The 19,456-nt window shown below is 33.6% G+C and overlaps 1 protein-coding gene across 1 annotated transcript in view; it reads right to left on the reverse strand.

Annotated features, from left to right (window-relative positions):
- Positions 1-19,456, reverse strand: part of LRP1B (LDL receptor related protein 1B) — a gene marked incomplete at both ends in the record, with an annotated part of 669,864 nt that overhangs the window by 12,461 nt on the left and 637,947 nt on the right. The window contains 3 exons of the mRNA XM_084288908.1: positions 8,917-9,021; positions 9,671-9,845; positions 12,699-12,860. Of these exons, the coding sequence (XP_084145034.1) occupies positions 8,917-9,021; positions 9,671-9,845; positions 12,699-12,860 (442 nt within the window). The remainder of the gene's footprint in view (positions 1-8,916; positions 9,022-9,670; positions 9,846-12,698; positions 12,861-19,456) is intronic.

Below are 19,456 nucleotides of genomic sequence, written 5' to 3' on the forward strand. Positions count from 1 at the left end.
TGAAACCTTACAACACGACTTGAAAAGGAAGTACAGGTTACCTTGCAGTTCAAAAAATTAAGAATAGAAAAATAGAAAAACTGCATAACCCAAAAGCAGACAACGTTTCCAACAGAAAATTACTTTTGAGGAATGCAAAGAATTTTGCTAACAACATACAAGAAAAACTGTGACTTTTAACATTAATTTAATTTTTGCATGACATTAATACACAGAAATCTTCATTCACAGCTAGTGCGTGGTGTTCACTGCTCAGGAAAAAGCCTTGAGATGCATCTTAGCCTCTGTGATTCCAAAGTAAAAAAAAATAAGTGTAATCATGCCATTAGGAATTTGTATACAATACATATACTATTATAACATTTTAATAATATTAACATAGAGTATATAATATTTTAATATTATTAACATTGAGTAAATATATAAAAATTAAGCATGTCTAGATGACTACCGCTTCAGCTGAAATTACACTGAGCAACCAAGTAAAAGAAAAAGAATAGACTGAAGTGGTAAAAATATTAAAAGAATGAGAACTGAGTGGATCAATAGATATATGACAAACCATGTTTCTCTCTCCTTCGCACAGAGGTAAATTAGTGATGTATGGCAGCAGTTGCTATGCAAGTTTTATCTGAACAATTTTAAACTTATAAAGGGTACTTGCATTACAGCCTAGCTGCTAAATGGTCAATGAAGAATGTACATATTCCTGTTTTCCGAGGTCTTGTCACTTTTTTCCTTTGCCAACTACTCCTCAAACAGCTGTTTGCATTTAGTTCTTTAACTAATGCTAGTTTACAACACAAACTGAATGAAAGATCTTCTACAATATAAAGTTACAACCTGCTGATTATGTTCAAATTCAAGACATTTATAACAAACATTTTTTAGTTGAAAAAGAAAGGTCTCAACTAGCATAATACAGTGAAATTCCTGTTGTAATTATAACTGTGTTATAGCTATATAGTTATATTTAGCTTCATTAAATATATCCTAGGAAAGCATATGGAAAACATTTATTGCAGAATACTTGATGTATTTTTCTGTTCTATGATTTATACTGCCTGTCATGATTACAATTGCTTTCTAGTCTTAGGCTGTCTTCTCAATGCTATGATTATTCTATGCTGCAATAGCTTTTTTTCTACTCAATCTTCAGAAAATGCCAGTCAGGGGACTTCACAAGATTTCCTTCCTGTCCAGAACCAGACTATGGATCTACCTTAACCTTTTTTTTTGATCAGAGTCCTGCCATAGTTTTACATTTACTTATGAGTTTGCATATACTTACAGTGTTTCTACATACATATATTTACATACAAACTGTTCATATTTGAAGATTTTTAATGAGAAAGAAACGTCAGGAGAGAGGTACAGCATCACAGGAATATGAGCTTGAGGGAAAGTACTCCATCTGGATGAACTCAGTCTTTTTTTTTCAGATTTGCAATAACATGTACATGTATACACGTGTGTGGGTACACACCCATGCATGCACACACACAGATTTTCTCTCTCCAACATACTGAAAATAAAGCTCACAAAGCATCTCTCCTGTTTAGTACATTCCTGGAGGAATTATTTATTCTGATATCTTCATATCATCACTTCATGTTCAAGCTTCTTGTTCTCACTTATAAGAAATTGATTTCTTTTCACTCCCTATGTGTTCTGTATTGTTTCTAACATATTACTCAGCCAAAATCCTCATTTTAGAAAGGAAGTAATTTAAACATTGTCCACCCTTCACTTTTCAGTTTCTTCTGCTACCAAAGTCATGCTTTCCTTCAAGCTCTTGTGTCATATGTGCCTTTTAATTAATTTGAAAGGCCACTGGTTTCTCTACTCAATTTGCTCTCAAAGCCATGCATCTGCTTACTGCAAGCAATTAAAGTATCTAGGGTGACTTCTACATTACAGAAAAAACAAGTTCTAGTTTAGAAATACAACACACAAAACCTGAAAGCCTCTGAACAGCCAATGCTTCTTACCACAGGCAACTAATTCAAGGTTGTGAATTGTCTTCTGATTTTCTCTCTTTCTTACACATGACAGCTAGGAAACTGAGTCTCTGAAGTTTAGATACATAGACAGTAGCCTAGGAAGGAAGAAATGACTACCCTTTTAATTAGCCAGCAAAATAATATAATCTTACTTGTGTCACATTGAACTTCTCAGCCAAACTGATTAAGGGTTGCTCAAAAGCCCATTAAAGCATTTATAAACTCTCTTTAAAATCAGTGGGATTTTGGTAAGGACCAACACAATTTATGTCTTTTATCAGTTTTGACTGTAAACTTCTTAGAGCAAGAACTATCCTTTGTTATGTTTCCATAATGCCTAGTGCAAGGGGGTTACAGTTTTATCCCACTTTTGTGCAGATGCTAATAATAATAATAATACAAACATAGAGTTATAGCAAGCTATAGGTATAGTAAATGTATGAAATAAACAAATGTAAGAGAGAGTAATATTCCTCGAAATCAGTATCTATTATAACCATTTCTACTAAAGAAATTGACAGACTACTGCTTATGTTACAATTAGGGTTGAGCTTGTATACTCAAAAGCTTTTAAATTTTTTCCAACTCTCTTTATTGGTGTAATACAGGACATAATCTTTCACTAAACCTTGCTTCTCTTTCATGGTGTATAGTTAGGAGATAGATAATTAGTGGGAAGGAAATAGAGATGCAAATAAAAGTAATTATTAAAACAAAAGACTGACTGATAGAACAGCTAAAACAGACAGTTTGTAAAATAAATTGAAAAAACATTTCTTGACTATTTCCCATCTGAATCTGATCTCATGTTCATTCTGCTTTCAATGGGCTGATGAAGTTACTGAAGCAATTCAGACATATCTCATATGCTTCTAGTGTTACACGTCCCACTCCCCCCAGATCGTTACAGAATAGTACTGAAGATACTTGTAACAAACTTAATACACAAATTCTAAAAAGACAGTAACTACACATAAGATCATACTGTCTGAGGACTCCCTCAGTGGTATAATTTTCAGAAAAGGTCAAATTTTATCATTTTGATATCAAATTCTTTCAACCTTTGTTGAGCAGAAAGGAAAACAGAAAATAATACAGAAAAAATAATAAAGTTGTTTATATTCCTAAAAACAATGCAAATAATTAATAATCTAGATTTGTAGGTGTCTTACCTACAAAGACAAATCACAGTGTATCCTGCATCTTCATCAAAGTGAAGACCAGCTTCACTTCTTTTTTTTTTTTTTTTCCACAAAAAAAAACAATAGCGAAGGTTGTTAAAAGGAGAGTAAATTCTTACAGGCTTATAGTTCCTATGTATGATTATGGCTAGGATTGCCATTTAGAATGGATAAATCATATTTTCTCTTGTCTTTACTGAATGATAATAAGGGCTTTATTACGTACAAAGTATGCATTCTCAACTGATCTGGCTGCAAGAGGCAGAGGAGTTCTAAATGAATTAAAATAAAATCATCTTCCTCCAATTTCTTCCCTCCAAAAATCATCCACCTATGACTAGTTAAGAAAAATGTTAGCTCTTAATTGTCTCTCAGAGACCAAGCAGATGTCATCCACAGTGAGACCAGAAATGCAAATTGGAGGGGTAAATTATTTTCTCTACCAGTGGAGCAGAACTTACAGAAAAAGTCTTTGAGAATCCTGTTCCATGGCACAACATCTCTGGGATATTTTCATTCCTTCCTGAAGTCTTTTACTTAGTATGAGGTCAGTAAAATTATAAACAAGCTCCAGTTAAAAACTAATTTGTGCCACAAAGACACAAGATATTGGAAAAAACAGTGAGAATAGAGGTTGGCAAGAAGGACTGAGACATATGGAACTACTCTTCCTCGATCACTGTAACTGCCTTTAACTCCATAAAACAACCATTTGCCTCTCTTCTCTTTCCTTTAAGCCAGAAACAATTTAGAAGGCTCTCTTAACTCCTAGACACGGAGAGTGGCCATACTAATCCAACAATCAGTTTGAAGACAACAGGAAGACTAGCTTTATCTGTGATTATACTGTGAATGTGATGAAGCAAATTATCTACTAAAGCTTCATCTAAATTTCATCCTCGTTACCAATTCATCTGAATCTCTTCCTCACACTGAAGAGAAACTTGAATTTGATCTTTCTCTAGTACCTTCTTTTCTTCCATGTTTCCCCCTTTCCACCATGTAATACATTTAACAAAAAAGCTTCTAAAATTGTATTCAGATAAACCTCCTGAGATGAAAGGACAGTTTAATCTTACTAAAAATCATTATGTTGTTAATGTCTGTTGCTAACTTATTTATTTATTTATTTTGAGCTTGGTATATGCACTTTACTGGATAGCACAAGTGCCCAATAAAATTAATCTTGGGAATATTGTCACAGTAAAAGGAAATAGTAAGTAAACAAAATAAGTTAATCACTCTGTTCAAAATGTTGCAATCCCTCCTTCAGCTTTCTTTGGAAGACAACCTGCTCAAAAGGGAAGAACCACAGCCTTCATCAACTAAATAGTACTTCGGATACTAGTGTTTCACCTTCAGGAAGGAAGAAAATTGCATCTAATTTCACTTTTACACAGAGAAGTGATTTTTTTGTCTCTGCTCTGCCTTCTATAAGACGCTGTTTTGTACTTTTCCCTAATTATATATTTCAAAAGAAAAGGAAGAGTCTCATCCAGTCTTGGAAAGTAATACTTATCCAGGGATTTCTGAAGTCTGTTTTGTTACTTTCTACAGCTGAGTCCAAACTTTGACCATTGCGTGCTCTGGGCAGTGGCTTCATAGTGGCTTCTGAAGGAAAAGAAGTATTTTCATCTGTCTGTGTGCTTGGCAGCATGAATCTTTTCAGTATTGTTCCTATTCAAACAACCCACCTCCGTACTTCTTTGTCTTACATAGTTAGAAAGTAGGCAGAAAGGATTATGGGGCCTGTAGAACCTGTGATACCTTTCTGTTAGCATAAATTCTTGAAATTGTTGGCATCTGGCCTCATATAGAAGCTCTAAGGAGGTTAAAATTCATGTTATCAACTAAAAGACTAACCAAGAAATATATATATATATATTTATATATATATAAATATTTTTAAACAACTTCTCATTTTGGTCAGCAAATATAGTTAAGCCAAAAGATCATGAGAACAGGCAATGTCAAAAAATAAACATTGATGCTACTCAGAAAGTTCCTAATTAAATTAACCTCATTGAAATACTACTGTAATATCCAAAGCAGTTTTGACTCCAGTAGAAAGAGAATGTCCTTGTTGGCAGGAATGCATATTGAAAAAAATATCTTCATATTTTTCTGTGAAAATCTTACATTAGATAAAAAGTAAATATTTACTGTTTAAGTAATAATTCTTAAGAATTATGAGAGAGTATGTAAAATTCAGAACTGATTCTGAATGGTGTATTTTTATGCTATTTTATCTATTACAACATTTCACAATAAATTTTGTACTGTTACTTTCTTGAGAGCTCTGATAACATCCCCAACATATTAAATTAAAAAAAATAAAAAAAAAAAGGAATGGTACTTGCAGTACATGACCTTATAAGCAGCAACATGTTTTGCTTCAGGCTATCTTATTCTTAAATCTTTAGGATGCACAGAAATAGAAACTGTCCTGGCAATCATTTCACAGGAATGCTGACCAACAGACCTACTCTCCATACTCTTCAAAATTTTAAGATGTGGTAGTCAGAAAACTAATGTACTTTCTAATGGATTTATAGTAGCTCTAGCCAGTTTCATTGCCTGAAAAACACTGACAAAGTATTTTGATTGTACTGATTAAAAAATCTGTATTATTCACCATACCTAGTCAGTCTCATTGTCTCATCTCTACCAGACAAAGTAATCAATCCCCACAGAAGTTTACATTTTCAGAAACCATGCATTCAGATGAGATAAAAATTAAAGCTGTTAGAGATTTTGTATTTTATCCCAAATCTAGGTCTTTGGCTCATGATTTAAATTCCAACTTTTGCATCATAACTGTTGAGTAAAGTAATGTACATCGAACTGTTATTGTGCATCTCTGTGTACATTTATGCCTAACTTAGAGCATTTTCAAAGACTAAGTCTGTTTATTTCCTGATAAGGATTAAATTTTACCCTTTAATACATAGACCTTAAATCCATTAGCAAAATACAGCACACAACGGTGTCTATTCTATATATTTTTTATCAGCAAAGTTATGAGGTAACTCAAATGCTTCTGTTTAATAGTTACCTTTTTAGAGCATACTTCTATAGTTTACAAAAAGACCTATGAATACAGGCTAAACTCTTGAGAAGGTAGCTAAATAGCTCCCCAGCTTCTTTCCCTACAGAGATAAGAAATAGTAAGTCAGTTTTAGACTACAGAACATGTGCAATATCACTGTTTGCTAAACTTTATGCTGCGTAGGATTAAATTGATAAAATATCTCAATGTGAACAATAAAAGCCAAGAAGCATCTTTTTTAGTATTTTCAATACACTTTTTAAAAATAAAGCTTTTTATTTCTTCCTCCAATGACATAGATACTCCAACAATATGTTTAAATATAATCATCAGTGCAACTATCAAAGAGTAAGTGTGCATTACAGAAACAAGAACCCGGATTAGGTATATACTGTGAAATGTATGTGAATGTGCATGACTTGAACCAATGAACTGTGGCCTGAAATGATGTCACAGAATGTGCAGCATTAAGTGGAAGGTTAAACCTACTTGCATCTCGGTTCATTAAACGCAGTTAAAGTGCAAATTCCCTCATTCTGACAGTAGTAATCACAAGGGTTCACTTTCTGGTCACAGCGCTGACTTTTAAACCCCACAGAGCATCTGCAGAATTTCAGTAAAATAGACCTCTATAAATATTCTGCCTTTTGCTGAACAGATTTTAAATGCATTACATATAATTATGGCAAGACACGCACACATACACAGGCACACACCCATAGATATAAAAAATAAATAGCTTTTTTCTTGGAAAGATCTAATCTGACTACATTGAAAAATTTGCTCATCAAAGCTTTTTAAGCACTTTTAAAACAATGGGCCTATACAAACTTAGGTGTTCAGGAATCTAAGATTTGTAACTAAACAGTATTGTCAAACGTTCTACGCATTTATATTGATTGATCCAGTGTGCAATGGTCTTAGAAATGTTCATGATTGTCTTCTTAGCATGGTTAAGTATTGGCATATGCTACCAGTTTTTTATTTGGAAATACATAAACAAATTAACACATGAAACTTGTTTTCCTTGAGATGCTATGGTGTTCCAGATGGATTTGAAAAAGAATAGATCAGCTATATTAAGAAAAAGAAAGGAAGAATCAAAGTTCCAAAATAATTGTTCTAGGTGTTTAAGCACCTGGACTACTAGACTTGCCCATCACATTTTAGTCTTACATATTACAGCTGTTACATTCTCTTTTTGCTGAGGTTTATGAGTCTCTCTAGTCTTCTAATCTACTAATCTACTAATTAGTCTACTAATGATATTTAAGGAGATCCAAATAACAGGTAAAAAGGGCCAGGTGAAAATAACAATAATAATAAAAGAGCCATAGGTACTTAAAGCAAAATAAGGACTATGGTGCAGTTGCATTCCACTGTCTCTAACCCCAAAGCTACAAACATTTGTTACCAATTTCTTTCCAATAGCTCAACCCTTATGGTTTTGCAGCTTTGCAAAGGTGCTTGAGCTTTCATAGGGAGGAACACTTGATCCGTCTCTTACACTGCTAAAATCACAAAAGCTAAGCATTTCTCTAACCTCCTTGAAAGTCTGAATACAGCTAACACTCTCTCTAAAAGTCTAAAAACACCTACATCACGCACGTCAACAAATGTTGACTGCATCTGTATTCACAGATCTGTAATACCAGATCGCAGGCAAGAATTTACTTATGTCACCCTGGAAATTACATATTTAAGTCTAATTATATCTTCTAATACCTCATATATTCTCGGAGAACACTGTGACATCTAGGTTGGTTTAAAAAGTGGAAGACTATTCCACAGTGAAGCTCTTCTGCAGTGCAGAAAAGATTGGATTATTTATTAGGCAAAAGTAAAAAAAGAAATAATCCAGAAGTGTGACTCAGTAGCTCAGTGCAACTCTCAGCAGGAAAAAAAATAATTTCTTGCTATGATGCCTACTTCTGTATTTAATATTTAGTAGGTGAAAAAGATACACCATAGCTCTCAAGAAAGGACTAGAGGAAAGGACTAATGTAGGCTTTACTACCTCTTAAGAGAGTACTTCACAGTCTAGTCTACAGAATCACATTTTCTTTGGTATTGGATGTCTGGGCTTAAGAAAAGCATCTTGAATTATGTTCTTAATGCTGGTGTATTTCTGCAGAAGGGGAAACTGATCTCACCACATAACAGCCAAGCTTCTATGGGTAGTTTAAAGGTTAAGACAGAAATGAGATACATGAGCATATCCTCTGACACATAAAGGAAATAAACACTGATATCATTCTCCCTGTTCTCTAGTCATCGGGTTCCTTACAGAAATGTATCACCACCACCTCTGACCGCCTTCATAAAAGAAAACACTTCATCCACCTTTGAATAGCGGGGACAGACAACCATCTTGTACATTTGGATTCCATTCCAGAACAAATGCCTAAATGAGCTTTAGATCTGGCCCCAAATTATTAAGTCTCAAAACACTTATCTTTATGTCTATATACATACAACATATAGCTTATTGTTTGATACACATATTGTAAAAATATAGACAAGGGTTACAGAAATAGTCAGGAAAAAGCACCAAAAGTTGCGACTGCAACTGGCATATTTTATTTCCTAAAGAGATCAGAAATACAAAAACTCTAGTATTTGTCGGTGTTTAAATATGGTTTCCATAGATATTTTAATGGTCTCTACAATGCAGGATACTCACAGACAGACAGGTATATTTGTGTCTGGGTCCAGCTGACATGTACCACCATTGTAACAGTAGCCATCACATAACTGACACGTAGAGGCAATCTTTCCATTAGTGCAACTGTCATAGTTAAAAAAAAAATAAATTGCTATCAGTATATTAGTAAATCTAATGAATCACATTATAATGATCCATATATTAAAATACTAATTTTGTGATATGTATTAAAATTGCAAGAATTCTAGGTTTCTAACTTGAAAAGCTAGCGCAGGCAGTGAACTTTTTACACAAAATATTTTAAATCTTTCCTTTTATGAAAATAAACTATTATTTTATAAAATAATTATTCAGCAATACAGCAGCACATCTTAATTTATATGCTTTCATTAGTATCGATATGTCTTTTCCAATGTTACAGATACTGCAAAAAGAACACATTTTGATAGTGTGGTAAAACTAGACTGTTTACTAAATATTTCTATGACAAATTTTTTTTCCAGTCAAAGACACATTCAGTTTCCTCCTACATTATGCTTCTCCCGGTGAGAAGTACTCCAAAAGCTGGTTTTAAAAAGCAAGAGCCAATGAGTTCAACCAAAACTTGGTAGCTGAACACTCACAGGCACTGTTCTGATGTGAACATTTCAGGGGCTAGTTGCTCTGTAACTGATTTTACAGATCTAAAGGATACTGCAGTGTAATGGCTATCAAATATACAATTCTGAACATACCCTATTTTCCCAACACGCACACACACACAGAAACTTACTTGCATACTATGTCATTACTGTCCTTGTTTATTATGCAGTGTCCCCCATGACATCTTATACACTTGTCCACTTCACATTTTGGACCTTCGAATCGTACTGGACAGACACATTCTACGGTTCCATCATCAGAAATAGTACATGATTCAGAATTTACACAATAATGGTGGCAAACATCTGCAAGAAACATGAAATCTAATTACAAAAAGACATTAAGGAGCATCAAATTTTTGCAATGATTAAAAAATAAAGAAAGCTTTTTTCCTTTCTTTTGAAAAGTACAATAAAAACAACCCCCCCAACAGATATGCAATATATTAGCAACATATTCTTGTGAAGTGAAACAGAAATATAAGTTCATAAGAGATTTTTTTTCCTTCTGGATGTCTAACCATTTATGGCATCATCACACATGATACAAAGACTACTGATGAGAAGCAGAGCAGTGTTAATATATTTAATGGGAAATTGGCTGAATAAAAATATTCTGATAAATGCACATTACCATTAAAAATGTTATGTTAAGCTGAAATGGGAACAGTATTTTGAAATAATTAATTTTATTTTCATTTGTCCACATATAAAAATTTAATGAAGTCCTAATACTACCATATAATGACATGACCAATAAGTTCTACAAAAAATACATACCGCCTTATCTTTATAGGCTGTGCAGGACTCTATTATCTTATGTAACTGCTTCAACATCAGCAGGACTGAGGTTTAAAGCAATAAATTCTTTAACTCTTTGGAAACACTAGTAGCAATCTCATTTATTTAATCTCCCTTTTATACAAACAAGTTAGACTGAAGAAACTTATAGAGCTACCAAGATATGTTGGTATCTAAACAACTGTGTAAAAGTGACAACTTTCTTTTGACTAAACAGTTATATTTTTACATCTTGTCATTTAAGCTTCTCAGTGCAGACAAATCACTTCTCTCTGTTTCTAGTACTTCAGTTCTGTGTAGTTAATGTTGTGTGGAGCTTTTGATGGTGTTCCTGATGGACAAACAAAGTAATTAACAGATAAAATGCATCATTTTTGAACTATGCATCTGTATTAATTCAAATTGTTCCATATTAATAAAATATTAACTTTCTGTCAAAATTAAAAAATTCAAGTCCTTTGAAGATCAGGATATAACTGAGGACAAGTCAGCAGCAGCTAGAAGTAGAGTATTACCAAGCTCTTCAATGGAAAATGAAACCTTGGCCATATGGCAACTTCAGCCTTGAATGTGAAATTTTAAGATGTTGTTTTAATAATAATATTTTCAACTTCAGAGCACAAGTGAAATACCTATGCACATTCATGTATCACACTTTGCATATAAACTGGTTTCAATCACATCACCGAAAGACCAAATTCTTAGAAGCAACTAATCTTTGTAATATTATGTTATATTAATAAATTTCAATAGGCATACAAACTGACCGCTTTTAATACAGAAAAAAAAAATCATACATATTTTTGAATAAAGCAAAACAAACAATAGGTGTGAATCTATGCACATATCAACAGTTGTCAATCTGTACGATGTCACAGAACTGTTACTGGCTACAAAATAATACTCTAAAAGATTGTAAGACTCTTCTTTTCCTAAAAGTATTAAGGTCTAAATAAACAAAACCTGTAGCTTATTTTGTATTTTATGATGTGTTTGAGTCTCTGTATTGTGGCATTTTTGCAAAGTGTCAGCAGAAAACCCAAATCTGACAATAAGCACTGTTTAAAAAGTAACCCTAAATTTACATTTAAATTAATTCTTTTAAACAACAACAACAAACAACAACAACAAAAAGCAAAAAACATGTTTGCAGAAGCATTCAACTAGAAACAATTTGTTTGGTTTTGGGTAAGCCTCAAGTAAATATTTTTTCTTAATCTGTATGTCTGTCTGGGCATGATTTATACTGTTTTCAAATACCCAATTGTGTTTGCAGATAGTTATTTGTGGACCCATGCAGTTTGTTTAATACCAAGTGGGAGAGAATCACAATTACTTCTGGTTTTCCTTTCAAAGGCTTCAATTTATTTTATAGTCTCCCAACTGGAAATACATTCAGTTTACTTCAGTACAAATCCTATTTAAAGATACGCAGTAACCCATTCCCTGTTTGACAATCTTTCACTAAAACAAAGTACTTTTTGTATCTAGTAGGTAATTCTAAACCAGACCTTTATAACAACTAATTTTCCTTCAATTTTGTTTAAATATAGCCTTTTCAGTGAAGTCACTGAATTATGTAAAGAGATGATGGTTTTCACAATGAACATCCTACAAGCACTATGACGGTCCTCTATCTCAGTGTTATAGTCAATGCAAAACACCTGTAGAGAAAAATAAATTTTTGAAAAACAGGAAAAAAATTCTGACCTCGGATAATTAATTGAAATTAAGTTAGGCTTGCTTGTTAGAGTGCTACAGACTTTCTAAAGGCATGAAAACGTTTGGATAATTAAGGTGATCTTGGAGTGAGTAGATGAAGGAACATGGAAGAATGAACCTCAAAGCAGCACCGATGATATGCTGCTTACTTAGGATTAGAAATAAAATGGTAAATTAGCAGTTGGAGAAAGAGTGTTGGCTATTTGTGAAGATAAAGGATACCAGAAAAATTCTTTAACCAAGTATGTCAGATTATTATTATGATTTCAGGAATTCCACCAGCAAAAAATAGCAAATATAAGAAGTTTAAGTAGAAAACTTTAATTCAATGATGTTATTTCTATTTAAGAAGTCAGATGTCTGGGACAATTCCATTTTAGGTGATTTTTCATATTAATACTAAAATTAATCACTTCTGAAAAAGATTTTTCCTCCTACATGAGTAGATGGATATTGTGGAAGCATGTTCAAAGATCACTTGGATAGACCAGATTCCATTTTCTTAGGAGTAAGAATAATTTTGGACCTAATTTTATCAATGTGTACCACAGATAACTAAATCAATTCATGTTAAACTTCCATTCTGTGAAACTTCTACTATAAATCCAGGTTTACTAGCGTGTGAAGATTACTTACAGTACTGACATCTGTCTCCTGTGTACTCAGGCAAGCAGCTGCAAAAGGGTTGATTTCCAGCAGTGACGCTGCAGGTTCCTCCGTTTTGGCAAAAATGATGGCAGACTGTCTGGTTGCAGTTTGGTCCTGTAAAACCTAGTGCACAGTTGCAGGTAGGCCTCCCTGTTCAAAACAAATAAGACTAATTTATGATAGAAATACAAATTAAAATAATAATCACTACATTAAAGATATATTTTTTTGTAGCGGTAGCAAGCTTTAATGTATGAGCCCGACTTTTTCATCTGACACTTGTGCATGTACGTGTATGGTTGGTCACTGGCTATTTATTTGGGAATTATTTTGAAAGACTGTCTTACGTAGGAATATTTGATATGACTAAGCTCCTCAAATCATCCTGACAGGTTGGGTTCCACTCAGTTGCAGAAGGTATTTGCAGTTCATCATTGCAGTTTCTTCAGAGTTCACTACATTATTCTCAAAAGTACAAAGTTTTGTATATATCACATGAATACAAAAATATTTACTAGTACACTAGTAAGTCAATTTTACATAACATTTTTACTAAAATAAATATCTCTGGCTGTTCTGTTATCCTGCCCCTCTAATATAATAAATACTGTAACTTAAGGAGAGTTGTCTTGTATCAGACCAAAGATGTATATAAGGTCCAATATGCAATTTCTGAAAAGTAATGAAGGAAAGAATATTTATGTATTTCCTAGTCTACAGTAGTTTATTTTAAGGGGTTTTAAAATACTGTTTAAACCCTAATGCATTTTCCTCCTATGATTTTTACCTGTTTCATTTCTCCCATTTTTTCTCCTTATCTAAATCTAATGTCTATGAGATTTATAGCTTTGTTACAACTTTACTGTTTTATTAAACTGTTCCACTTATCACTGATTTTTTAAGGCTTATCTTCTCTAAAACTACATTCTGCATCACGTACACGTCTTTCCATCTCCTGAATTTGCTTCTATATCTCATTTATAATCTTCTCTTCAAGTCAAATGACTTATTGTGTCCAAATAGTTGGTCCTCTTCTCACTTCCTAATAATCTAGTCTCATTCTTGTTTATTTCTTATGATTTTTTTTTTTCCCCACTCTCCTTCCCTTTGCTTTCATCATTCTGCCTTTTGAGTTTCCTTAAAGTTCGGGTAAATAGACCAAGTTTAACACTTTTCTCCTTCCTGGCTTCCAAAATTGGTATGGAGAGATGCAGATTCATCAGAACCTCAGGACAGTTCTGGAATAAACGCACCGACAGGACAGATATCATTTGAACCATAAGGAACCCAACCTGCTGGCAAGTACGATCAAGATCTTAATTGGGTCCATTCTTGGATTAGCTCTGACAGCTAACAGGCAAAGACACAGAAACACTACATCTGCACAAAGGAGTATGGATAGGCTAGCTATAGTCTAACAGTAAATAGGTATCAGGTAGAACAAAAAGAATGCACCAATAAGTAGACTACAGAGAACAAACACAGGAACACGCATGATTTATATATACAGAGAATTCTAAGAAACAAGGTGGGAGAACTGAAATGTCCAGTCTTGAATGGGTACATCAATATAATTGGTTATGGCAAATTTGGAAAAGGAAATCAGCTAATGGGCTGTTGTAAAACTTGTATGCATTTATTTCTTATCTCATCTTCGCTGGTCATGGAATAGGGCTACATATAAAGAAATATTAAGGTTACAGTTAACCACAGTTAACTACATAATGCACTGTGTATACATTCTACAATGCAGAAGCCCTTCAGACTGGAATTGCAAGCACAAACGGGGAAAAATTGATTATTGGATTTTATTAGTGACTGTCCAATCCAGACAATGGTACAGCTGTGGAATCTGGAAGAAATCATTACTGCTTTATCTGTCTTTCTCTGATGAAAAACTCCAGTTATCCCTGTATTTACATTTGTAAAACTCCACACCAGGGAATGAAGCAGAAACTAACTTCTTAGATACAAACAATCCTGCTTCATGGAGGGGTGGGTTGGAGAGCACACAAGAGAAGCTATGCTTGACTTGGGCCTGACCAAGGACTTGGTTTAAAGTGTACAGAAGAGCGACCATCTTCAGTAGACAAAAGAAGTAACATTTAAGGGTGACTTTTCCATAATTTTTTCTCACCTTTGTATTAATCTACCAGAAAATATTTACTGTTGCCTGATTTGCTGAAGCATTTTGACTTGGTCCCTTCCTTGTCATATTTTGTCTCACTCCTTGTTTCCTCAGTAATTTTTATACAATCTCTGGTATAGGTATCAACAACAACTATCAAATTCACATTGTCTCCTGATGCTGTACCTAAAACTCTGCAATGTGAGACTCTTTTTCTTGCCTCTGTTCTATTTAGTTGGCTGTCTCATTAAAGTTACACAGATTAAACTAAATATGCCATAAACTCCACAATTCTCATTTTCTTCCAGTCTGCCTTTGTTTTAATGTCATATAATCATTTAGTATCATGTTCATGGAAGATTTTTTCGATGCAAGGGAAGTACCCTTATTTTTTCTACTTTTTCTAAGGCATGTAGAATAATTTATTTATTATTTTTCCTTCCCTAACTTCTTACTCTTATTTTACATCAAACCCTTCATGCAATTCTTTTCAATACTTTCTATTTTAAGCTACTATAATTTAAAGTGTTTTACAAATCATCCTAAAGGCCATGAGATCAGTAAGTCTCTTCCTCTAATGAGTACAGAAGGAACAAACCCATTGACTTAAAATAGCTCCAACTAGTTTAATATGCATCAGCCTGGTTATTCATATCTGTCCCCTGTGATCTAAACATTAAATCAAAGATGTAGAACTCAGATGTTAGCACAGAGTCTTTGTTTTTCCCCATGTATACACTTGTACTTAAATTTCTGCCCTCGAATCAGAGGTTTTCACATTCGAATCAATCTTTCAAATAAAATAGTGATATTTTATTTTCAAATATAAGTTTGAAATTGCTTTTTATTACCAATATTCCCCTATTTTTTAAACTGATGGACCATGATATTTTCCTAGTTTGTAGAAAATATTATTCTATTCTTTGCTAATGTAGCCTTATAAATATGCCAAATGGCTGACAGTTATATGAAAATTTAATTCAGTATAGCCTAAACACCATTTTTACCACTGAATTTAACATGACTTTTAGTAATGTTAATAGTTCATTGCCTATTTTACACAGACTGTTGGCATCTGAAATAATAGTAATAACAATAATGACATTTTCATCTGCCTTATTCTCATAAATTATTTTGGATATAAAGTGCTTCCAAGAACAGTTTAATAAAACTGCAGTATTAAACAAAGACAAACAAGTTTTCACAGCACAGAATCCAAATATTGATTTATGCTTGCAAAGAAAATACTTACATTAACCAAGATATCATATATCCTAACTAACAACCACTGCATCTCATGCACAGAGAATATAAGCATTTACACTCGTTATGAAGTTTCAGCACTAGAACTATGTAGGGACAAAAGTCATCTCTTAATCCCTGAACTGTGCCACAACAGACATATTAACGACAGAGTATAGAAAAATATTCACAACATAGTATAGAAAAATATTAATAAGTGGCTTATGAAGTATTAACTTCTTCAGATTCAGCTAACCATCTTTTGGTGAATTTTATTTAAAAAAAAAAAAATAATAATAACCCAAAGAAAAAAATAATCCCAGTTTTGAGTTCTTTTTTCTTCAGTGCGGCCCTCAAATGGACTGTATGAGAATACCGTCTTTTCCTGTACCTATTACAAATCCGTACCCTAGCCTTCACCTATCCTCTTTAGACCCCTAGCATATTAATCCTAAGAAAAAAAAAAATAAATCTGTTTTTGACTACCTATGTTGAAAAATCTTGTTTGTAGTCAAGGAGGACAAAATAGCAACATATTTTCAACATCTCACATGAAAATGTTTCCATTCGAAAGCTGTAATAATAATACCTAGAAAACAAGAAGCACATCTTTTTGTTCAGGATTTCTCCACACTCAATGCATTACAGTGAATAGGCACACTTTGTGATTTACTATTCCTAATCCAATTTTTGGATAAACTGAATTTCTCACTACATGTGAGAAAGTAGCACGTGGATGTTTGCTACTTGCATCCCCATACCAAGGGATGAACTCCCCATATCAGTGGGTATTTTCTATTTGAAGTAATTATAAATAATAATTCCACACAAATGAATTGCAGACAAATAATAATTAAGGGAGGACTGACAGGACACATAAAACAAATAGCAAAAAACTATAATGACATTTATTTGAGTAAGCAATGTACTTGTCACCATTCTCTGAAGATTCTCTCTATAGTCTTCTCTCTCAAAAAAAATACAAAGTTTTAATCTTAACTGTGAAACTGATGAAACGCAAAAAAAAAAATGATATTTTTTTCCAAACATTTTGCACATAATTTAGCAAGTTAAATAACAATGCCTTATGCTGACCCTGAGATATATGATGTTGGTTTTGGCAGTAGGACATGACCAAAACATGAAACTTTTGCCATAAAGATGAAATGTAGTTTCCCCCTTTCTTGCAAAAAGAAAACAAAACAAAAACAACAACAGAAACACATCTGTAAGAATCTGTCAAAGACCCAAATCTTAAAATGTTCAATTAGCACAGAGGCTGTAGTTACCCCTAGTCTCCTGATTCAATTTGATATATAATAGCAAACTGCTTTTCAAATTATCTTAAAAAATAGCTAATTAATATTTTAGTGCATTGTTCCTGTAATATCTAGGTGATTTATTTCATGTATCTAGTCATATATCCAAAAATCCTATTTGAATTTATTTTGTAATGAACAAAGCTGTAGGGCAAGCACTTTTGATTCATGCTATTACCTAGACCTCAGAGAAATATTCTGTATTTGATATGACCACATAAGATATTCTGCTTGCTTTTTTTTTTTTTTTTTTTTTTTAAGAAATAAAGTACAGCCTTTTGTTTTAGGAAAATAAACACCATTTTTTGTAAGCTTTTTATTTTTTTTCAAAAAATTAGATCATCTAGATTAATGTCTGCACCAAGACATAGGTAATTTATTTCTTTCAGTCCATGGTAAATTCCCTACCAGCAATATGTGTATTCTATTCGTTATGTACAATCTATTTAATTTGCATATTTCACTTGCTGTCACTATTAAAACAATGTGGCACACCAGCCTACTATAAGTAATATTATGTCCTCTAGAGTAGTTATCAGCAGTTTGTGGGAATCACAATAATTCATTTCTCTGATGCTGATGAACCATAATTAGCTTTACTGAACCAACAGTACTGGAGAGAAGCTGTATTACACTACATAATTAGTAGCTGAGCTGATTGGGATCAATCCCAATAGATATGTATTCTCTCCATGTTGTGAAAGAAAAGGAGAAAAGAACCATCCCAAAATGCATTATTGTAGTCTTAAAGGCTGCTCTTTCCAAGGTTGTTTGTGGGGCTTATTTTGGAACCCCTGGGTCAGCTGCACGCCAGATCAGACATCTTCGACCCCCAGTAAACCATGCACCCTTCCTGTACCTTCCCTTGTCCTGGCTACAAGAAGATGTACATGTGTTGTGCTTTAAGCTCTTGGGAAGCTCAGCACCACACAGCTGTATGCTCACTGCCCACCCCTTACCCACAGTGGGTTGAGATGAAGGCAATTGGAAAGAAAAGGAAATAATAATAATAATAATGATGATAAAACAAGGTACAAAGCAATTGTTCACCGCCTCCTGACTGATGCCCAGCCAGATCCTGAGCAGAGGCAGCCCCACCCCAGCCAACTCTTCCAGTGTTATTGCTGAGGGATGTCCCTTTGGGCCGCCTGGCCCAGCTGTCCTGGCTGTGTCCCCTCCCAGCCCCTGGGGGACCCCCAGCCCCTGGCTGGCAGGGCAGCACAAGAAGCTGAGCAGTCCTTGGCTCTGGGTGAGCCCTGCTCTGTAGCAGCTGAAACATCACTGTATTATCACTGCTATTTTCATCAAAAATTCGAAACACAGCATTGCATGAGCCTCTATGAAGAAAATTAACTCTGTCCCAGCCAAAACCAGGACAGTACGCCCCTTGGAAGCTTCCCAGTTTGAACTACTGGGACTGACCAGACATTATCAAAGAACTTGTTTACTTTGCTAGTGTTTCCAGTATGCACCATCACGTCCCCAAACCATCTTGTTTTGTTTACATTACAGAACATAAAATAAAAACTGCTTTATATGTATACATATAAACATATGTTTAATCAATTTTTGTTTAGTGGAAATAACACATTTTTATTTGCTTTCATACAAACACCATGGTTCTATGTGGTTAAACATAAACTTTGAACCATAAATATAGTAAAAAGATTTATCTAATTTTGTGAACGAGTTAAATCTTGGTATTGTGTTCAAGACACGTAAAATTTTGATCCAACATTTTTACCTTTAACTGTAAGTAAAAAGGAAGTGTATTTTTTATGGTAACATTTTTTTTTCCAAATTCCCGTTAATTTGGTATTGGAAAGTGTTCATTATTATATCCAAACTTTTAATTACACGTCTCAGATGTGTACTTTTAATTAACTGATGACATTTTCTTTGTTCAATTTTTGTAGTTCAATACAACTGTCATAAACTTATAAATTTTAATTAAAGCTGCCCCAATCTCTAGCTATATAATGTTCACATAGGAATTTGCCAAAAGGCTTAGCAGTAAGTAAACCAACAGTGAATAATCCCTGAATTGCCAGTGGGAT

The sequence above is a fragment of the Netta rufina genome (genome assembly GCF_964035555.1).
Source record: "Netta rufina genome assembly, chromosome: 6".
In the NCBI taxonomy this organism is placed as follows: domain Eukaryota; kingdom Metazoa; phylum Chordata; class Aves; order Anseriformes; family Anatidae; genus Netta; species Netta rufina.